This window comes from Monodon monoceros, unplaced genomic scaffold (assembly GCF_005190385.1).
Source record: "Monodon monoceros isolate NGI ecotype Baffin Bay Population unplaced genomic scaffold, NGI_Narwhal_1 Super_Scaffold_20, whole genome shotgun sequence".
Lineage (NCBI taxonomy): Eukaryota > Metazoa > Chordata > Mammalia > Artiodactyla > Monodontidae > Monodon > Monodon monoceros.
In genome coordinates, this window is record NW_021703777.1 from 37,948,110 (window position 1) to 37,972,259 (window position 24,150).

Genomic DNA, 24,150 nt, shown 5'->3' on the forward strand with positions numbered 1-24,150 from the left:
CAACGGATCAGTGCAGCCCACGAAGCAATTTTGAAACACAAATTTCTAGCATGACTGTTGGTCACATTTCATAAGATAAGGTCATACAAAATAAATGCCGTTAGTAAATTATATTAATTTTAGTGCCCACTGAGATCTGAAAACCATGAACACATTTAACAAAGTAACCTTAATTTATACACAAATCGAATGCTAATAATATTGAGATACACTACTAAGTTTAAAAAAGACATATTAAAAAAAACATAATCTTGAATCATGAGATTAAAATGATAATGAGAAGTTTATGTTGTTGCTATGGCATTTAGATAGGAGCTAAAACTCTACTCTGGCTGCATTCTCTAGTTATTAGAAATGCTAAAAACGATTTTTCTCTGAGTTCACTATGGTACCATTTTCCAATAAAGAGTTATTTCTAACTTCAAATGATTCAAACCAGCAGGGATCAATTGCCCTTAAACTCAATCTTTTCATACTTGAAAGTTGATCTTCACAGCTCTGTGCAATGACAGTACTCCATTTCAAATTTTCAAAGTCCTCTGTGTTTCATCAATTCCATCTAGCCTGAGAGATGGCCACTTTAACCACTTTTAGCATCATTAGTATGAGCAAATTGTGAACAAAAAGCACTAACATTTCTATGTGCTAGTCTCATAATTTTTATTGGAAGTTATGACTTTTCAAAATTCTTAGGATTTTGATTTATTCAAAATAAACCTATTTTCCATTTCAGCAAAAAATATATTATATTGGTTGGGTTTATTTTTTAATTTTCATCTGCTTATACAATCCAATTCTCTTCTACCCTGATTGCTTCCAAATGCATAAATGATTTTTTCCAATAGGAACCATTTATATTTTCATAGCAGATTCTAGTATTTCTAATTGTCTTGATGGTTTCTAGATTTTCACTCTTTCCTCTCAAGACCCCCAGAAGTTAGAAATGTAAGAAATACTACAATTTCCCAGCTATGGTGCTCAGCAGGATGTCTTAATGGGAAAAAGCACAGCATGAAAAATAGGAAATATACCCCAAATCCAAAACAAGCCTTACTAATACATGAATTCACAGATCTAAATACTACATTTTGCGTTTTACAGTCTTATAATTAGCTACCTTTTAAGGAAATAAGAGAAGGTCATCATGTACAATGATAAACTTCATAAAACACTGAACACTGTTCAGTGATACACTGAATGAAGTATCTTTGGCCATGAAGAATCATGTGACTGTATAGCTATAGCTGCCAAGAAAATGTAAGCTCTGTTCCCCTTATGCCCAGGCTAAGAGCAAGTAAACATAGCTACTTCCCATACAAAAAGATGGTAGATGTTTCCAAGACTTACTAACTGTCCAGGAGACTGTGGAAACACCTCAAATTTCTACAAATTTAGGGAACCCAAATACTTGAATTTAATTTTATAGCCTTTGAAAATATTCAAAGAAAAAGTTTTTAGGAAAACTTTGGAAACAGTTAAAATTTTTAAATCCTCAAAAAATTTTCAACTTCAACTTTTTATATATAATAGTAATCCAAAATTCAAATATCTCTCACATTTAGGCAACTAGAAGATTAGATTATATCTTCTCACCACAGAAAAAAATAAAGGTAAAGGTTTTTATTACATACAGTGACTACAGAATAATGGTTAATACACACCATATAAAACTGCAGACGATAATGTTTCTTCACCAAGCTCAGCACAAACATGCAGAAACCTGTTCAAGAACAAAAAACATGGCTTATTGTATAATTTGTTACAAAGTTTAAGATTCACTGAGCTCACATAAGCCAAATTTCTATACCACATCTAGCTATGCTTTAGCTACTCACTCATACGCTCTCCTGCTCTTCTATTAAGCATTTTAAGTAAAAGTTTCTCGAGGGAAATGACCCTGTATTCTTCAAAATGCCTAATATAGTCCATGGCATAAATTCAATAAACATCTTCTACATTAATTAAGTGAATTAGTCCCTTGCTAATGTGTGGACATGGAAAAAAAGATCCTGAATTTCAGTTCACTAAAATTTATTTGCTAGTCAATCCATCAAATGTCTGTGTAGAATGTTTCAATCTCTATATAATATAAAAATTAATAATAATTATTATGGCAGCTGACATCTACTGAACACTTACTATGTTCCAGGCTCTTGTATAAGCATTTGATAAGCATTAACTCATTTAACCCTTCCAACCTTCCTATGATGTAAGTACCCATTATCATCTCCAATTTACAGATGAAGAAAAATACACAAAGGACTTTATTAATTTACTGGGGATCACGGCGCTAGAAAAGAGTTAAACCCTTAGATCCTAATGACTCTCAAGAGTCTTGTGGTTCCATAAACTATCATCAGCAAGATTCAGGTTAAGAGTGATTTGAAATTTCTCAGACCCATGTTATAATAATTACAGTAAAACATAATACTCTTAATAATTTCATGATGTACAAACAGTATTTGTGTTTCTGTTTATATCCTACAAATTTATTACCATAAAATTTTACTAAATAAAAATTCTACCTAATGAAATGAAATCTAATAATTATATACTAAATAATGGGAGGCAATATGAAGCACTTTTTGCCCAATATATCAGTGAAGTTCTAAAGATAATTATTTTTTTTACAGAAGTAGATACTGGAAATGCATAAGCCAAGTTTAATTTCAGCTAAACAGCTACTCATGAATTCTATTCTGCAATATCTTTAGAGAGTTCTCTAAGATAGAAAATGAACTGTCACCTAATCTATCCCATATGAAATAAGTACTAGACTTTGTATATCTAAGTTATACTTACCAAGGCAATTCTACCCACTAGAGTAAGCAAGGTTGATACTACTCTGACCAGAGCAAAGAATCAAACAGCAGCTGCCGGCAGCTATTTTTTGATGACCGATTTGTAATGTTAGTGTAAAGGATGATGATAAAGGAAGAGAATGCACACTGGCTCCCAGATCCTACCTCACCTCCTATTTGTCACCTATAGAATCTAACTGATTGAACTGCAAAAGAAATATGGAAACATTCTCTGAGTAGAGGCAAACTGACAGCCATATGTCACTTTCTTGAGAAAAAGAAAGCAAGCAAGGTGGGGCAGGGGGAGATTAAAACATGGAATTCATGGCACTGAAATCACCAGTAGCATAAAAGACCTCTTTAAAAATCATTGCTTTTAAATTTCTCTTCAATAGCAGGTAGATTTATTTTTTTGCTTAAGGAATAATGAAATTTCTATGCTGCTTTATGCCATTGGTCCATGGTTAAAGGTGAATGTAGATTGGACTTGGTTCAGAGGCTAATAGGGTAAAAGCAAAGCAGAGGCAAGACAGATGCCTCTGGAACCTCCCCTTCTGTCCAAACGGACCTCTCTGGCTCTCCCTGCACAGCCTCGGGAGCCTCTCAACATCATTAACTATGAATTACCTCTTCACAAATACTAGTACAACACGTTTGGTTGGTCTCTTTCTCGAAACTATATAATACCATTCACCCTTAAGCACTTCTTCAAATAAAATTACCAGCAGACTTATTCAGTACTTTCCTAATGATGATTTTTATCCAGGACAGCCTTGGCAACTCACTTTTACCTGATCCAATTTCACTGTTAAATCAACCAGTAGCAATGCAGCTGTTTAGGGTGCTCTAATAAAGGATATAATTATCTGACTCCTAGATACATTAAAATAATACAGTTCTCTGAATGTGGAAGAGGAGGATGTAAAGTGTTTTCCTAGCATATCTAAGGTTAAATATTATTTTCAAAGAAAAAGAATCCAAAAAAGAAACATAAGTTTACTTTTTCATTCACAACCATCTAGCTATGTGTATATTTTATGTTTAACCGTGTAAAAATACATACATGCTATATTTCAATAAATCTATGGAAAGGATAACTTTATACATTTAGATCCATAGTTTTACTTTTTCCCCCATTAACAAAGAACATTCGTACGGTTATATTTCCAATTAAAATCATAGGATTTGTTACAGTATTGTAAACAAAAGTATTCATTGAAAAAGTTTCCTAACATACAGTTCTTGATATATAATTATGTTTAGTTACACTTACTGATCACCATTTATATAAACAGCACTGTGCTGTCCATGCAAAGATGTGTATATCCTGTTGCCCAGTATCAAGGAGTTCCCAGGTGGTTAGGGAGAGCCAGTTACCCAACAGATTACAGACAATTATATTCAAAAAGAACAAAAAAGAATGAGATTTCTAAAGCAGTCAGGAGAAGTGAAGGGAAAAAAAAAGACATTGAAAAGTCCAAAAGATGGGATAGAGGAAATTTCCGAAAAAATGAACAATCAAAAAATATTTATGGAGCACTTTAGATGCACCAGACACAAGATACAAAAAAATGGATAAGATAGTCATTCCACTCAAGGAGCTCATAATCTAGTTGAAGAGACAAGAAAATATAAAGAAATAATCAAGTTATTTTTAAAATTTCTTATTGGTGATTAACCAATTCAGTAAACACATGCAGTCCTTAACTCAAAAAACAAACAAAGATGGACCCAGGATTAAATACTGGAGCTTACTGACTCATCCTTTACTTTCACATGGCTGTATTTTTCATTACACTTCCCTAACTAATCCAACTCCAAAACATTTCAAACATCATGTTCAACAAATTCAGAAGCACACTGCATTATGTGTGCCCATATTCAGCCACTAGAATACAACTGAGTTGTTTTTAAAAAGTTTGAACGTGCACTGTAGAAATTCACACAAACCAACCATTATATTGGCTAAGATAGAGAAAAGTTTTCTCTTAATCTGCACGGTGAGTTTAAGGTATAGAACAAGACTGATATGTGTATAGATTCTAATCATCTTAATTTAAAAACTGTAAGTGGTTTTGAAGATACAGTCCTTTATGAACAGTTGTTTGTGACATCTTTCAAAGATTTCATCACCATCCTTTGAGATAAAACATATTCAGGATATTTGGAAAAACATTCTTAATCATGCATTAATTTTAGCTATAATTTAATCTTATAAGTCCATTGATTTTTCTTGAATTCAAAGTATTATATTCAAGTTATAACTTACCCTTAAGGGTTTTTAAAAAGAAGTCAAAACAGTTAGCCATGCACAAATACAAGCAAAAACAAAACAAAACAAAAAAACCAAACCACTAAACTTAATATGCCTTTAATATGCCTATCACTGGTTAGATAAAGAGATCTTAAGGTGACGATATTAAGGGTCCAACATCTTAAGCTTATTCACCCATCATTACTAGACATGTAATCACATAGTTGCTCTGGTTTCTAAAGAGCCCCAAATCCAAGGCCCCAAGATCTTTTTAAAATATATCCAGACTCTAGAGAAAATGTTGTTCCTATAATTTTCTTTTTGCTATCACTCAAATTCATTTTACAACAAAATTATCTAAGTGTCAGGATGATTTCCAGGTCCTAGTCAGTGAGTCATCTGGTATAATATTAAACACGTCATTTAATGTGGTGGGCCTTGGTGAGTGGGTCAGACCTGGATATACATACATTTTATTTTAATAAAATTCAACGTCAATGAAAGAGCTTGTGTTGTCTCTGGTTTTTAAATCTGCTAAGACCTATAAAAGTCATTTGACCACTGCAGAACTAAAACTTGGGCAGGACCCTTGGAATGCTGTTTAACGAGAAGAATTCCAGAGATTTTTATCAGCATAATTTGAGAGAAAGGTACAAATATCTCAACAGAGCACACTTTCTATTTCCTTACTCCTGTTTTAAAGTCTACCTTCATTTGCTAGACTAAGCTCATGAATGTTGCTAATCACTTCAAGAATCACCAGTAAGGCCTCAAGACCCAGCAACCAAAACACTGATGCTGAAAAAAAATCTCTCTAAAAAGCACTGTGTGTGGATGTGCATGTTCTCAGCTTCCTGATCATTCATCTAGTAAATGTGTATTGGGAACCTAAATGCCAGACCCTGTGCTAGGCACTGGAAATTAAAAAAACAAGAGAAACACAAAGTGAGTGCTTATGGTCATTTAATAGGGCCATATTTAGGACACGTGTAAAATGATAACAGATATAGAATACTATGAATAATTTATATTGGAAGTTTCATCTCTTATCCCAGTAGCTCCTAGCTTACTACAAAGTTGTGTTTTACAGAAACAGACTCACAGACATAAAAAACAAACTTACAGTTACCAAAGAGGAAAAGGGGTGGGGAAGGGATAAATTAGGATTTGGGGGTTAGCAGATGCAATCTATAAAATATATATAAAATAGATAAACAACAAGGGCCAACTGTATAACACAGGGAACTATATTCAATACCCTATAACAAACCAAAATGGAAAAGAACATGAAAAAGAATTTATATATGAATCACTTTGATGTACACCAGAAACTAACACAACATTGTAAATCAACTATACTTTAAACAAAAAAAGTTTTGCTTTAAAAATACTTCTGTAAGACTGTAATAATGTCAATATCCTGGTGTTATCTTACACTGTAATTTTTCAAAATATTACCATTAGTGGAAACTAGGCAAAGTGCATAAGGGACTCTCTATTATTTCTTAAAACTACATGGAAATACATAATTATCTCAACAAAAAGTACATTTCAAGCCAATAATTTGGGATACAAAAGCAATTTTTCATAGACTATCATAAATAGCAGTTGGTTTCTAAGATCAGCCCACAGTATTTTAGTTTTTTTTTTTTTAATTTTTTGGCTGTGCCACGCAGCATGTGGGATCTTAGTTCCCCAACCAGGGATTGAACACCCGCACCCTGCAGTGGGAGCTCGGAGTCTTAACCACTGGACCGCCAGGGAAGTCCCATAATTTTTTAAAATTTATAACCCTCTTTACTGTATTAAATATAAACCTCAGGCCAAGCCTACATTATATTTAGTATGAATTAGAGCAACAGGTTCCTATCTTGTCACTCTATTAACGTTATCCAACTCATCCTTCATTTAATTACAGATCTGGTTATATCATCTCTTAGCTTAAAATCCTCCAGTAGTTTTCCTGGGATAAAGCCCAAACTCTTCCCAGAATACACAAAGCTTCTCAAGACGAGGCTCCTGCTTACCTCTGCAACCTTCACTGCCTCTCACTGGTCCTGAACATGCCACCCTCTCTCGTTCTCAAGACTGTACAGCTGTTCCCTGCTCCTGGAATGCCCTTTCCTTCTGTCCACCTGGCAAACACCTGACTGTTCTTTGCTTCTCATGACACCTGTCATCTCTTCCTCAAGGTGTTCTTTGGCCTTCCCACCCCAGCAAAGAAAGGCCCTCCTTCCCCTTCTTTATGCTCTTAGAGGTCCTTGTTCACATTCCAGCAATGAACTAGGGGACATGTGTCTCAGCAGTTGCAATACCCTGGAAGGCACGCTACCAGCCTATTTCCCTTGGTATCCTCAACACCATGTACAGTACTGGCACTTGGAAGGCACTCAAATGTTTGTTGAAGGAACAACACTGATGATTTTCAATAAGCTTCCATGATTCTATAAAAGAGCAAGTGGTAAGCTATGTCCATGGTGGAAATCAGTTAGAAAAAAGAAGAAATACTGATTTTGTTTTATAAAAGTAGAGTCAGAAATTTTAGGGAATGAAGAAACAATGACTGAAAAGGGTTGGTTGGGAGGCTATCATGTATACAATGTTATAAAAAGAAACAAGAAAGAAAATAAATTACATTGTCTTTACCCTCTCAATTGAGAAGTTATTTTCAAGTATAAGTTAGAGGAAATGCAAAGCAAGGAAATAGTAGTTGCCTTATTTTCTGACATGCTACCCATCAGATTTTGCTGTATGCACATCAGATGTAACTGCAGATACGGAAGAAGTGAGATAAGTTTAGATGTGCCAATATAAAACCACAAATAAGCTACATTAAGTGGGAAAAAACAGGTACAGGATGGTCTGCTCTCATTTGTGTACAAAAATGAGGGAAGGAGGATATAAACATATAAGCTTGAATACTCAGATAATGTCTGAATAGTGGTAGGAAGCCCCTGGAAAAAGTAAGTAAGGCTCTGAGCGGGGAGGGAGATATCACGGAATACTCCTTTTCAGCCCGAATTTTTACTGTGGGAACGTATTATGTTTTCATTTTTAAAAACTAGTTTTAAAAAACCATCCTAGGGGGCTTCCCTGGTGGCGCAGTGGTTGAGAGTCCGCCTGCCGATGCAGGGGACACGGATTTGTGCCCCGGTCCGGGAAGATCCCACATGCCGTGGAGTGGCTGGGCCCATAAGCCATGGCTGCTGAGCCTGCGCGTCCGGAGCCTGTGCTCCGCAACGGGAGAGGCCACAACAGTGAGAGGCCCGTGTACCGCAAAAACAAAACAAAACAAAACAAAACAAAACATCCTAGGTAAGGACTCTTGAGATGCTTGGCTTTTGGTGCCCTCCCTATTCAGAACTCAGGCGTGGTGCTGAGAGAGCCAAGCCCCATGGAGAGCCCACACTCGGGTGCCTGGGTCACCAGCCAGCACTACGGGTCACCAGCCAGCACTAACCGTGCCCGTGAGAGTGAGCCACCTTGGACGTCTAGCCCACTTAGGACACACATGACCAGTACTACCGCCATCTGACTGCAACTGTAGGGGAGGCCTTAAGTTAGAACTGCCCAGTGAAGCCCAGTCAATCCACAGGACCAGGAGAAAAAAATTAGTTGTTGTTTTAAGCCAAGGGAAAAATAAAATACTAATCAAGGATTTCTGTTTTTAAATGGTCAATTGTTCATGTATTACATTTCTTTCTCTTCCGTCCTGGTAGCCCACTAAATCATGTTAAAAGAAATTAAGGCAAAAACCTACAGAGCAAAGAGAATTGAAGAAATGTCAAGGAAAAAAGAAGAAAAATGGCTACAAAATTTGGAAGCTGGAAAACCAACTGGATGACTTTCAGCAGATCTGAGAAATCAGGGACAAGTAGAAGTATTTTCTAGAGAAAACTGAACAGGAAAGGCTCACTGGAAGGCAAGGTTAAGGCTTGGGCTTCTAAACTAGAGGACTAAGTACAAGTCTACTACTAGTAAGTGGAACCCTAGCCAAAGCAGTCAATTGTGAGAACGGAACAAAGATATTATTAGAAATGTATGAACATAAAATATTTACCTTCTAAGCACATTTCATAGGAAACTATTAGAGGCTATGCTGCAGCAGAATGAGGGTGTTATCCTAGAAAATGGAAGACACAGGAAAAGCCAAATCATGAGGGGACAGCTGACAGCAGGCCTACAAGCAGCCAGTCCAAACAGGAACAGGAGCCCAGACGTCCCTGGGATAAAGGTCACCAGGAAAAACGGGAACTAATCAACTCTCTGATTTCTGTGAACATCTGAAAAAATGACCAACAGACATGGGACAGACTCAAAAGGAAAATTAAGGATTCCTACACAGAAATTTATGAAGGTGGAAAAGAAAAGGTAAAGAGCAGCTATTAAGGGCAGGAAAAGCAAAAAGTTGTAAAAGAATGGAAATGTAATCAAAGATACTATTTGGCTCTATAGAAAGTGATATTTTAGGTACCTATTTAATAATATTAATAATGACAATAAAAAACTGAGTACGGAGAAGAGACAGAGGTTATTACAGGAAGTCAATAGATAATGCCTAAATAAATTAAGAAATAGGCATATTACTTAGAAAAATGAAAACAATCTGCAAGTGTTGGGGTGCAGGGTTATTGTTTACATTAACAATAACATTATCAGATTCTTTTGACATATCAGATTTTTTAACTAATGCACATATGTTAATGACTTATATTTTAATTAATCACAATTTTACTATTAAGTAATTATAAGAATTATATATGAAATAAAGTTATTGTTATTACAGACACTTTTCTTGCTAATAAGAAGTCTTGCCTGTAAAAATATAGACTAAGAAGGTACAGTATGCTTCTCTCCTGTAATAGTAAAGAATCCATCCCAGAATTTACCTTACATTTAACAAAATGAATCAAACGTGTTTGTTTGATAAGAGAAACTATGCAAAATTTCTTTCTATCATGAAAAAAAATGTCACAGATGAGGTTTAATGAACGTAAAATCAGAGTCAAGCATATTATTCTCCAAAATTTTAGCTGTTAGCAGTCATAATTAATCTCTCTAATAATCATGATTCTTCTAAACTGATTAGAATTTAAAATGAAATAGCTACCTTAGAATGAATAACTTCTTTTGCCCTTGAAAGAACAAAAATACTTTTCAATATCTATTTCCAAGAATGAAGACATCTACATTCAATATCTATTTCCAAGAATGTATGTTAGACATATCATTTATAATTTTAAAAAATTAAGTAATGGACTGAGAAAACTGGACTTAACAAAAAACCTGAATGTAAAACAGGCAATTTCTTTGGAAAATGTAGGTTCCCCTGCCCCAAAAATGATTCTCTGAAAATTACCATTATCATTTCAGATTGTATTTCATTCTCTGGCTTCCTAGAATCAGAAATAAAATAGAGACCAAGATCTGCAGGGATGTTTATTAAAATTGAACACCATGAAAAAGATCATAATTACTGAATATAAATGACATACTTTTAAAGGACTGGACATTCTTCCCCACATATTCTGTATATTTTTTGTTTAATGAGAAATGGAAGTCATCCATATCGTATTCAGTTTCCAGAATTGTATTAACTGGAGAAGAATTTATTTATGAGAAACTCCTAAGAGCTAAAACAGTAACTATTAAAAGCTAAAGTGAAAACTCACAAATAAATTTCATTTCCTCCTTTAAAAGTGGAAATAATGATAATGATAAATACTTAAATAGTACCAGGTACTGTTCTAAGTGCTTGACAAAGAAACTGAGGCACAGGTAAATTAATTAAATTTCCCAAAGTTTATTTAGCTAGTAAAGGGTGGAACCAGGATTCATACTGGCAATCTGATTTTTAAACGGTACATATCTAAATCAATTTCTTAGAAATTTCTTTTATGATTGGTAAACTTTAATGGAAAACAAATCTATTAATTCTAATGTTATCCTAACTATCTGATTCTTAATCTAAAATCATAAAAACATGGGGCATAGCCTACTCTAAACAAATATGTATATTTTATATATATATATATAAATGAATATATAATAAACCATGTCAGGAAAACTAAGTACCCCGAATAATTCTATATGAAAACTCTATTTCCTAGGAACAAATAAAGCAATACATATGTGAAAGTTTCTTTGTAAATTATACTTGGTAAATAACCCATATATTTAAAAGTGCCTTTACTATAATTTGTGAAGAAAATTTTCAAATATATGGAGTGACTATTAAGCAAGTACTTTTTTTTAAACCACCATTAGGGAGTGACTGCTGCTTAAGACTGTGATGAAAGAAACAGCTTTATATATGAGACTTTTTACAAAGAGAAGCTGGATTAAAATGTAACAAATAAAGGATGTTATAAATTTAAATAACAAATAAAAATAAACATGTAACATATATTGGCTACATATCAATAAAGACTTTTCCTTAACTTACCTGCCAGATAGAGGGCAAATGATATAAATCTGTGGTAGCGAATGAGGAACTGAAGTTGCTCTTCTCTTTGAACAAATGTAGCAAAATAATCAGCTACAGTCTCTCCATAGAAAAAGTAGTTTACACACAGTAGAAAGTACCTATAATTTTAAAACAATTAGCTTCTTTAGATTTGAATTTTTTCCCCCTCAAACTCAACAAAACTATTTTCTACAGTTTGATGATGACAAAAAGTTCAGAACCAAGTTGAGAAGACCAGTTCATGATATATTCCACCAAAATGCTTTTTTTCCTGTTTTAAACTTAATTTCAAACTTATCAGTCAATAAAAATTTACTGAATAGTTCATGCCTTTATTTAGCTCAATATCTAAATGCCAGAAACAGATAATTAGGAAACATTGTAGAAAATACTAGACATACACTCACTCTCATACACTCTCAGACAGACAGACACACACACACACACACACACACACACGCACACACACAGCATTAAGTTTATAATGAAAATTCACTCCCAGCTACTCACAGGTCTAATGCTTTGTAAAGATCCTAAGCCAAATTCCCACCTGCCCTAGGGAAGATCAACAGGAAAAGAAGGTAGAGGTAATTTGACCTCTAACCTCACCCTCCTACCCTGCACATACTGGGGTCTTGCCCCCTCTTCTCAATGCTCCAGATGCACTCTAGTTGAGCAGTGACTCAAAAAGGGTAGCTGTGGGGAACGGAGCTAGCAGCGGGTAAAAATCTCTGGGAAAAACTTTAAAAACTTGATAAATGGCCTATCCCTTCTCCCAGTTCTGGTATATCTTTGTCCCCAGGGAGAAGCTGAACCCATGAGATTTTGCTGATGGGAGCATGTGTGAGCCAGAAAAAAAGGCTGAGAAACACTGCCTTAGGGTTCCTCCCAGACTCCTCCTTAGAAGGGCAGAGTCCTAGGCAGCCAGGAGGGCAGTAGAAGATGAAAGGGGTGGTTTCCCTCTGGTTCTCATGAATGGAATTATACCCCACTGTTCCCAAAGGGAAGTATTTTAATTTTTATCAGCTGTATTGCCATTTTTCTCTCTCCTACAATGGAAACTGTCTGTGTCGCCTCTGTAAGGCTGTCAAAGCCTACTCCAGCCACCAATCCAACTTTTTGGCCACTACTCCCTAATAAATATACACCTTCTGCTCAGGAGGGCCAGGAAGATCTCACCATCTGTGGCACATGCCTCCTCTGTCCCACATCTGAAACCTGATGGGTGCTGCTTCCCCAACCCAGAACACTCTTCTCTAGCCAAAGCCTGTCTTTATTTCAAGTAACAGTTTCTCTCTCACCTTCTCCAAGAAGCCTCTACAATCACTGGAGCCCATCTTGACCTACCTTTTTCTTCCCCCTACACTTAAAATCAATCCTGCACGGTTTAGCTTTTAATTACTCTCCGACTACTTAATCTACCTAACACTCCCTGTACACACTGCCACTCATGAAGAAACTTTCCAGAAGGAAAAATTAAGTGTTAACAAAACGAAGAAACTGTTTTCGACTACTGTAAACCCAAAAAGTGATACGTTTGTTATAATAAGACACTGGCCCCTCTGGCTGATACTAATCAAACAACTATATTCAAAGACATGGCCTGTTAGGTTAATTATGAACTATCATATTATCATGTTTCATGGTCAAGGTCCTGATAACTAAGAAACCTAGAAAGTTTTAAAAATATATAAAGCTTTAAATATTAAAATTTGGTGATTTTTATTTACTAATTTTACATGCATCTGTACATATACAATATTTCAGAGGCTGGTAACTGCCCTGAAATATTTAGCAGGGTGCCTTACGCACTGACCCCAGAGTCTTCCTCATCCCTCTGACTGCCCTCCTTGTTGCATGTCACAGGGCCCAGGGCCTGGAGGAGACCAAACCAGAAGCAGCAAAGGTGAGGTCATCCCTCCTCTCACTGCCCTGCCCCCCACCCCCCGCCAGCATCCTGGGGCCTATGGGGGCTTTGGAGGAGGTGGGCCAGCCTGCAGGGGTGGATGGGAGGGGAGGAGGGAGACAGACATTCAGCTTGGGCTTTCCCGTCCTGAATAAACCACTGATCACTCAAAAAAAAAAAAACGACCAAAAAAGACAAAACAAAACAAAAAAAACCCAAACTATTTTCATATCTCATCTTCAAGTCCTTGTAGAAATATCAAATTTTGTGTGTGGTCTCATATCAACTGAGGGGAAATAAGGCAAAAGATTACACATATTCATAACATTTTACAAAATGAAACTTTCTGTTAAAATTGTAATTATAAAGGATATAAAAATGTGTCGAATATAATGCTGAGGTTTTTAAAAAGAGCACAAGAATAGTGTTTATATTCAATTTAAATCAGGTATCTCTACAAAGAGTGAAAGATGAGATATGAAAATAGTTGTGTTGAAATGGGAGCGTTAAAGGTAATTTCCTTCTTTCAAAATTCAATTTCATTCTTTTAATTTATATTTCTTTAAAATCAGTCTATAAGGTCAACCATGTAGATACTGATTGATCAGGATGCTTCCTTACAAACTTCAGAAAAGAATCAGATTTTCATATCTGAAACAGTTTTAAGTCACTTACCAGCTTAGTGTTCTAAACCAAGGTAGGTCATAAGAACGATAGACTCTGTAACCTATAGTGATAATTTCATGGAAGCATTTCACTTGGATGCCTAGAACCTGAAACCAAGAGAAAACATTAACATACATTTCTCAATATTTACATTTATGGTTAGTTATTTAATAAGTAGCTTGTTGTCACATGTATTTTAAAAATCTTCAGCCTACCCACTTTTAGTTAGTCTAAATATCAGCAGCAAAAATTCAATATTCAAATTCTCTATAATCAAGTGATATCCCAAAGAGGCAAGCAAAACAATGTTTTATTCAAAAAGCTTGAGAGATCCTTCCCGGGGTAGGAGGTGGCATTGTAGTTTAGAGTTTGAGGGGTATAGTCTGATTGGGATCACAGCTGACTAGGCTTTATCCCTAATTACTGCTTCATTTCTTGTGGTTGTCCATCTCAAGATGGATGGTCTTTCTGTCCATTTGTTTCTTGAGTTATCCTAGGAAAATGATCATAAGTGAAAGTTTGCTTGTATATATTTTTAATCGTACAACCTGGTATTCTTGCCAAGGATAAAGATACTATCAGGACAAATGGCTAAAATATCTTTACCCAGTCACCCAGGGGTTTGGGCATGAGCTTTTCATTCTTCCCTCCATGCCAACTCTCCCACAGCCAGCTACACACATCTCTGATCAACCCAAGCAGTGCTTCCTTGACAAATTATAAGCAGCCTTCTACATCTGCAGCCCCACTGGCCAGTCAAGTGAGTCCATGCGGTTCTGTCTGAATAGTGTCCAACACACATGCTTAGTAAATGGGTTTATATTCAAGAATCCCTTTTTGATGGTCTATGTAGCTGTCCTTCAAACTGCTAAATCCACCAATCTGGGTAAAGGTAATTTCTGAGACTGTAGCATCATATCCAGTGTTTGGCTTAAGACAATTCCAAGACTCAAAGAGCAAATGGCAAGCTGAACACTCATCACCGTAAACTAACAGCTTTGTGAATATAGCAGACTTTTTCAACCTCTAGAGAATATACCCAAGGGCTTGTTTTTGTACAACCCTGGAGTTAAGAATGGATTATATATATATATATATATATATATATATTTATTATTTTTTAGTTTGCCTGCCGATGCAGGTTTGCGGTACGCGGGCCTCTCACTGTTGTGGCCTCTTCCGTTGCAGAGCACAGGCTCCGGACGCACAGGCTCAACGGCCATGGCTCACGGGCCCAGCCGCTCTGCGGCATGTGGGATCTTCCCGGACCGGGGCACGAACCCGTGTCCCCTGCATCGGCAGGCGGACTCTCAACCACTGCGCCACCAGGGAAGACCCTGGATTTTATATTTTTAAAGAGTTAAAAATAAAAAACAAAGATTATATGACAGACACATATGTGGCTCCTTAAAGCCTAAAATACAACAATCTGGTCCTTTACAGAAAGAGCTAACCAAAGTCTGCCAAAGAATATACTTTGGGATTTCTTTTTGAGATCGCCACAAACCAGCTTTCCCAATCCTACTGCCCAGGATATTCTTAAGCTATTTTTCCCCACTATACCTAGTACATGTCCAATGACATACTTAAAAGAGGTAGTTGTGTCCCCTCAGCCATACAGTAAGAAAATATTATGCCGAACTATTACAAATAGCTCTTTTAAGAAAAACTCGTAAATGTGTTATAGTATAAACACAAGAGGAAATTTAAATACTGTCCTTCAAATAGCCTTTGTGTATAACATCAAGTCATTTTTTTAACAATAATAATCCGAGAATGGGAACAATGCTAGATGTTAAGATAAAATGGCAAAGTCATGCTATTTATAGAACCAAGGGCTTTTAGAATATCAAATGAACTGATGCTACTTCTATGAATACATTTGTTCAAGAGCAACCATTAGCACTATATATGGTGTTTCACTGAAAGAAGAAAAAAAGAATTTTTAATATCACACACATCCATGTACATGGTTGTCACTTATAGCTTACCAGCTACATGGAAACAGCCACATGGATATAAGCACAGGCAGACAAAAAACCTGTGGTAAGGGTGGGGATGGGCCCAGTTGGGGTGAAGGAGAAGGATGTACAGAGTCATGTACATAGGAGAGGAGGAGGATGTTAAGGGAACTACAAGTAGTCCAGAGCTGCTGGAACACAAAGCTGGGGTGAGAAGTAGAGAGAGATGAGTCTGGTCACAGCACCACAGGAAACAGCATGAAAGGCTGCACAAAGGAGTTGGTGCCGATCATGAAAGGACGTGATCAGACGTGAATGTCTGGGGATAACAGAGGTAGAAAGAACTGACTGGAGAAGCAGCAAGAGAAGAGACAGTAAGGCAGGCAAGATACCACCATCCACATGAGTATTGATAAGTGCCAGAAGAGGGTAGAGTATAAGGAATGAGAGACATCAAGGAGGTAGAACTGACTGGATTTGGTGCTTGAGGAAACTGGGGAGCTAAGGGAGAGAGGGAAATGCAGGACAACACCAGGGAAGGCTTGGAAAAGTAGATAGAGTTATGCAGAATGGCTGGCAATAGAACAGAAGTTCAGATTTAGATACGTTGAGCTGGAACTATGTGTTATCCAAATAAAAGTGCCTATTTTCACTCTGGGAATCTATTTGAAGAAAATAATCCTGCATATGAAAAAGTTTTATATTCTAATATGTTTAGTATAATGTTATTCACAATAAATAAAAACCAGACTATAACCTGAACGTCTAAAAATAACACGCTGCTCTAAATAACTTATGATGTACTACATTTCATTGAGTAGATGAAGGTATTAAAGCTGATGGCTATAAAGACCGTGGAGCAACACAAAACATTCAATATTTAGTTTAAAAAGGATACAAAATTTTAGTCACACTATAATTACAATCATGGTTTTTAAAAGAAAAAAAAAGATGAAAGGAAATACATCAAATGGCAGTATTAATTGAGTTGTGGTGGTTGATGATAGGGTTGGGGTGATTTTTTTTTAATTATCTCTTTTCCAAAGTAATTTCAATATACTTTTATAACTCTCACAATGGGAAAAAAACTAATGCACTATTTAAAAATAAGTTAAATAATGTGAATTAAAACAGCTATTATAGGAGTTCCAGGAAGGGGTGGGGGAACCTCTTATATCTTTTATATGTTCACATCTACCTTTAAATCAAAATATGCTTTAGCAACTCCATCACTTAGAAAGCGTGATTCCAAGCTGTGACTGCAACAATTAAAGCACTATAAATAGAAGGTTGGAGGAAAAAAACTCCTTTTATTTTAAGGAATATGAGTATGAGTTCCATCTTAAAATAGTAACTATCATTTGCTAGAAGTAAGTTTTTAATAAAACTCTCTTGAATTTGTCATTTTTGAGTGCTGATATTATAAGGCAAATGCAAGCTAGGTACAAAATGTACTTCTCAAAATATAAATGACCTAGTCAGGGTTGTGAATGTAAATAATACCTTAAAACACATAAAGGTAGTATCAATTGAGTACCAAGTGTGTGTATATCCATTCATGTTCCCTTAACATAAACATCATAAATACAATTGCATTGGATGAAGACAAATAATAAAAAGGAGGGACACTGTACATATCCCCGAGAGCAGGCCCTCGCTGTTCACTGCTAAACCATGTTCAGCACCCAGGAAATGCGTGATGTTTGTCATGAATGTATTTCTCCTTCTTACTTCTATCACTTTGGGCTTCAAGTGTTTCATACTTCTTTAGATATAAAGGCTTTTATACACAGGGAATCCTTTGCTGTGAAAATCCTTCCTCCAGGGGCTTCCCTGGTGGCGCAGTGGTTGAGAGTCCGCCTGCCAATGGAGGGGACATGGGTTCGTGCCCCGGTCCGGGAAGATCCCACATGCTGCGGAGGGGCTGGGCCCGTGAGCCATGGCCGCTGAGCCTGCGCATCCGGAGCCTGTGCTCCTCAACGGGAGAGGCCACAACAGTGAGAGGCCCGTGAACCGCAAAAAATAAAAATCCTTCCTCCAAGGTCTCCCCTTCACCCCAGTGAATCCTACTCAACTTTCAAGACCGCAGTGCAGATGCTGGGCACTGGATAAAGTCTGGAAAGTCTCCTGGCTCCCCCCTTTGCTCTCATAGCATCCAATTCTTGTTTTCAAATGCTTACTGCAGTTTATGATTACATATCTGATCAGTTCTTTAATATGTAGGCAGTAAGCTCCATGAGGGCAGACACAGGTGCATTTTTCTCAGCATGACTGCATCATTCCCCAGAACTGCCTGGCATGTAGCAGGCATCCTGAAGCATGTGTTAAATGAATTAATTAAAAAGCTGAAAAAATGTGTCTGACTTCATAACTTGTTGGGCTTCCCATATACAACAAAATCCAACTCCCAGAATGGCTTTTGCTTGCCTCTCTAGTCTCATCCCTAGACACTCTCCACATGTATAACTCACAAACCCCCCAACGGACCACAATCTCTCCTTACTACACCCCTGCCCCTGATATCCCCAACTTGGAATGCCCTCCCCCATCCAGTGCTTCTTTATGACTCAGCTTTCGCATCACCTCCTCTGGAAGTCTTCCCTCATCTCTCTCTCACACTGGATGAGGTCATTTTTTTTGCTGTGCTCTTCCAACAAGATCTATCATGGGGTTTATTCCACTCATTTACTACACCATTTATTCATATGGTTACTTACATGTCTCTGCCATTAGAATGAGTCCTCTGAAGTCAGGGATCTAGCTAACAGTCATATACGTTGAAGTCGTGTGTGGTGTGTGTGTTTCTGTTCTACCTAATGCTTGGTGCAATGTCTGACACAAAGTTGTGTATCTACTGAATATCACGTATACTTGATACACACTGAATGGCCAATTTGCAAATGGAAAAGATTAGTCCAGGTCATTTCATGAACCAGAAGATGCTTAAAGGAACTAAATCTGCTGCTGTCAAGTCTTGAACCACCTTCTTTTTCATGACATGCTCAAATTTACTTCACTATCAGTGCTGAAAAACAAAGCAAGAGACACTTGGGCAAACACTTACAAGAAGCATCAGCATAAAGGATCCCATATAGATGATCAGGAAAAACAATGAAATCATAGTTAGAGTAAGAATTCCACGAATCCACCAGTTTTTCCACCTAAAAAGGAAATATTTGTAGAGTTAGCATTAACGTGTTCTTAAATTTCTGTGTGTTGTTACAGTAATGAGTTGCCAGACTTACAGGTTTCCCTTAACTATATTTTAGGAATCCCCTATACTTTACCTTATACAATAACAAAAATGCAAACCAAACAAACAAACCAATAGCATTCGCTCACTCACTGAGAGCTAAAGGAAATGTAAAAATCCTGTTAGCCGAAGAAAAGAACTAGTTTTTGCTCCATGTGAACAGGATAAATCGCGAGGCTGGGAGGTGAGGTGGCCAACGCAGGTGTGCGCACGTGTCCGCCCGGGGCCACTCAGGTGGGAAGGAGGGGCCAGGTGCACAGCCCTCCCAAAGGGTGTCTGTCCTTCCATGTGGTGGATAAAAAGAGTACGGATTTTAAGGTGGTGTAGAACAGACAGCACGGCCTTGCAGTGAGAAAAAGTAAAGAAAGGAAAATGCGGAACTGAAACTGGAAAGCACCGCGATTTCAAGGAAATGAGGAAGGTGTGGGGAGGTCCGTCATTGAGGGCAAGGCCAGACTGAAGGTCAGTTCTTTCTGTTGCTCAGCGTGTGCTGCCTGCTTTCCTGTGGGGACAGAGCCTTTCATAGAAAAGTATTCTCTTTTCCTTGGGCCTCTGCTGGTGCTTAGAGCACAGCTTCCCTGAGGCACACCTGGGTGGTCCCCGGTAGACTGAGAATTGACCTCCTCGATGCTCTGCTGTCAGTAAGAGCCTGGGGAGCCCATCTGCCTGCCCTCCATCACCGCAGGAGCCTCACACTTCACCCCCAGTGTACCTTACAAATATTTTCACTCTTTATGTGGCTACGTCATAAGAAATGTCAGCAGCCACTGTATGAAACACCTCAGATCGTTCTAACAACACCTATAGAAGCATGATGCTTTCTGAATCTAAAACTGCTGCCCTCTGAGTTTATTCATTCTACACTCATTTTACATTACACTCACAGTAAAGTTTTCAAATAATTTTCTGATTTCTATTAATTCAAATGCTAACATTTAAATTGTATCACAAGAGATTTTGACCCAACGTATAGTAACATATATGCACTGTATTCTAAGCACAAGCCCTCGTTCTCCTCTCTGTAACAGAAATATTAGCTGATTTCATCCATTTACCGAATACTGACTACACTCCCTGCTTTCAATCACTCTCCTATATAGCCTAGATACCCCTAACTACTCTTTCTCAAATATCCCTTTGATCATGTCCACACAAGACCTAAAATGCCAACAGTAAGTCCAAACTCTTTTATATAGTTTCCAAGGTTTTTCACAAGGTGGTCAAATTGTACTTACCCAACTTTATTTCCCTCTACTGTTTAGTTAAGTATGTAGACTCATACATTTTTCATGAGACTGTAAGCTTTGGGGCTGAACTGAAATGAATGCAGAATCAAAAATGCTACAGCTGAAAGGTTCTATTTGACTTAATAGAATGAACTCTTTGAGGATGAATGAATGGATTAGGAAACTGGGCTAGGTCGCACAGCTAGTCAGAGGTAAATAAAAGACCATAAGCCAGTCTCCTGATAATAATCCTGTCTTCCTTGCACGAACCTCAGAAATGTACTTAGCCCTCCTTCATAACTGATTCTCAGACTCAGAATTACTGAGAACCTCTTCTAGAGAAGAGGACACTACCCAAGTGTCAGAAATCAGACCTTGGTGGGAGTTGAAAGGGCCAAGTGTACCTCTAATGTTAAAGGGGTGGCTCTGACCAGCAGAAAAACGGTAGCTTCTGAGAACCAGAGATTTAAACAAAGACCTACTCTCTTTTATTATACAGATGTTACTCCAGGCAGAAAAATTCCCCTCCCCAACAAGACTTAATTGCCTTATTTTAATTTAAATGACTCCCCAAATCTCCCAAGAATACCTAACACAAAGTTAAGCACATAAAAGCACATACTTAAACTTAATATATATATCCATTGATACAGTAACCCAAAGTTATCTCTTAGAGGAGAAGCACTGAGTTCAAAACAGAACATTGATATGCAAAAGAATATGTACCATTGTAACTAAAATCCAGAGGAAAGTCTGGTTCCGAATTCAAAATTCTTGATTTCCTTTACCATGCCACCATGATCACATTAGAGTAAGCCTTAATTTTGAGTCCAAGTCATCACCTCACAGATTGTTTTAGGTAAAGGAACTCAGAATCAGTAGAGAAATCCATTCAAGTCTCATGTTTCCAGGACCTATATGAGCTAGAAATGAAATTTCTAAAAAGTATATAATTAAGCAGCGTCCTTTAAAGTGATTATCTAAAGTGGTTACACATTTATTGCTCAAATCAGTTATGTGATGCACAATGTCTTACTGTTACTACAACTCTTAAGGGGTTTTTATTTCAAAAGTAATAAAAATTTGGGCTTCCCTGGTGGCGCAGTGGTTGAGAGTCCGCCTGCCGATGCAGGGGACACGGGTTCGTGCCCTGGTCCGGGAAGATCCCACATGCTGCGGAGCGGCTGGGCCCGTGAGCCCTGGCCGCTGAGCCTGCATGTCCGGAGCCTGTGCTCCACGACAGGAGAGGCCACAACAGTGAGAGGCCCGCGTACTGCAAAAAAAAAAAAGTAATAAAAATTTATTGGCTTTTTTTTTTTTGGCCATGCCACACAGCATGTGGGATCCTAGTTCCTCGACCAGGGATCGAACCCATGCCCCTTGCAGTGGAAACGCGGAGTTTTAACCACTGGACCGCTGGGCAGTCCCAAAAATAATAAAATTTAAAAAAAATTTTTCCTAGTGGTACAAGCATAATGAGAAAGACCTAGGTTGGCAAGGCAGTTCACCTGAGCCAAGAATTAGGGCACAGAAGCACTCTTCAAGAACAAACAAGAACTTGGTGGGCCATCTAGCAAAGAGCAGGGGTTTTGAGAAAGTCTATCTACCAGCCTTAGAAGGAAATTAACGGGATGTGTGCAGGTTCCCAGGGACAAAGAAGATGGCATTATAGAGTACAAGAGCACCAGCAAGACTATGCCTGGGTATTTCCACGGTTTCTCAACCTTCACTAGTAACATTTGAGCCAGATCATTCTTTGCTGTGAAGAGTTGTTCTGTGTACTGTAGGATCTTCCCTGGCCTCTACCTACTAATTGCCAGCAGCACCATCTCTTTTTTTTTTTTGCTGTACACGGGCCTCTCACTGCTGTGGCCTCTCCCGTTGCGGAGCACAGGCTCCGGACGCACAGGCTCAGCGGCCATGGCTCATGGGCCCAGCCGCTCCATGGCATGTGGGATCTTCCCGGACCGGGGCACAAACCCGTGTCCCCTGCATCGGCAGGCGGACTCTCAACCACTGCGCTACCAGGGAAGCCCCAGCAGCACCATCTCTTATTGTGACAACCTAAAATGTCTCCAGACACTGCCAAATGTTCACTGGTTGGGGGAAGGTACAAAATCCAAGGCATTGCCCCTTCCAGAGAGAACTACTAAGTTAGACTCATTGCTGAAGAAGCTCTTTACTAAAGGAGAGAGCCAGACTTCACTGGCTAATGAATATTCATTTCCACAGACCCATACACGGGTCAAGAAACAGACTGGGACAACTGCCAAGTGACTGAAGACCTTTCACGCTCTTTCCAATTTCAATGGCTTATGCTCTTTTTGGCATTATATATTAGAGCCTTAGAAAATGAACATAAATTTTGACCAAGGAATTTCACTTTTAAAGTTTTATACTAAGAAAATAATTATTGATTCTAAATAAAAGCTAGCTATAAAGAAATATATTTAAAGCAGAGTTGGTTTTGTGAAAATTTAGAAATTGGCTAAATGTCTAGCAATTGCTGTTAAAGTTAAGTAAGTTGAACTATAGCTCTACAAAGAAATATATCATACAGTCATTAAAATATTTACACATATTTCAGGATGTTGTTCCTAATACCATGGAATGAAAATGAAAATAACAAGGCAGAAAACAGTACAGTGCTATTTTTACATTACACACACAGGCACACACATGCACACAATGTAAAAAACAAAAAAGTTTCAAAGATAAACATCACAGTATTTTAAATATTAATGTCTTGGTAGGAGGATTATAGGGTTTTCTTCGACAAACCATGTACATTCCTTATATAATTAGTATTTTTAATCCTATGCATCTACAATTCCTAAATCTTTGTAAGGCAGACTATTTGGGGTATTAAAAAGAGGCTAAAATGTGTAAAATGTAGATTTTAAAACATTTATTTAATCTTTACAGAGAAGTTTCTCGAAAAGATTGAAACTAGTCATATATTATCTGCTGTTAAAACCAATTCTTTCATAAACAGAGCACAATGCCTAGGTTCAGAATGTGGCTCTATCACTTGCTAGCTACACGACCCTTGATATAAAACATTTCTGTGCTTCAGTTTCTCCATTTATACAGTTACAGGGTTGTTGTGAGAATAAATTAGTCAACACATATGAAGTGCTTGGAGCAGCACCTAGCAAATATACATGCTCAATAAATACCAGCTACTACTACTTGCCATTGTTGCTTTATGCCAGGAAAAAAAAAATTATTAAGGAAAATCTTGTTATGAGTGACACAAAGGAATCCAGCATTATTCTTACATAACATCAATATGAAAAAAAATCCAGATCTGAGAAAGACCAGGTGAGATTTTTTAAAAAAAGGTACATCTGTGAACTAGGTCATGAAAACAATTGGGAACAAGAACTACTAAAATGATAACCATGCTTTTAATAATGGACAGCAAAAAATTATATATCTATTGGCTAAAAAACATGAAAACTTTGTTTTGAACCAATTTATTCTACTATGATCATCCTCTAGGAAATTAAAAATCAGAAAAGCTCACATTATATTCACTAGATATGACTAAATCAGTATTTTTCAAACTCCAATTTATGACCCATGGGTAGTAAAATCAATTTAGTAATCCAGCG

The 24,150-nt window shown here is 37.4% G+C and overlaps 1 protein-coding gene across 3 annotated transcripts in view; it reads right to left on the bottom strand.

Annotated features, from left to right (window-relative positions):
- CDS1 (CDP-diacylglycerol synthase 1) overlaps positions 1-24,150 on the bottom strand; it is a 69,519-nt gene that overhangs the window by 19,937 nt on the left and 25,432 nt on the right. For all 3 annotated transcript variants that reach the window (XM_029236022.1, XM_029236021.1, XM_029236020.1), the window contains exons 3-6: positions 19,119-19,215; positions 14,103-14,200; positions 11,501-11,640; positions 1,662-1,720 (exon numbers count right to left, since the gene is read on the bottom strand). In XM_029236022.1, coding sequence (XP_029091855.1) covers positions 1,662-1,720; positions 11,501-11,640; positions 14,103-14,200; positions 19,119-19,215 — 394 coding nt within the window. The remainder of the gene's footprint in view (positions 1-1,661; positions 1,721-11,500; positions 11,641-14,102; positions 14,201-19,118; positions 19,216-24,150) is intronic.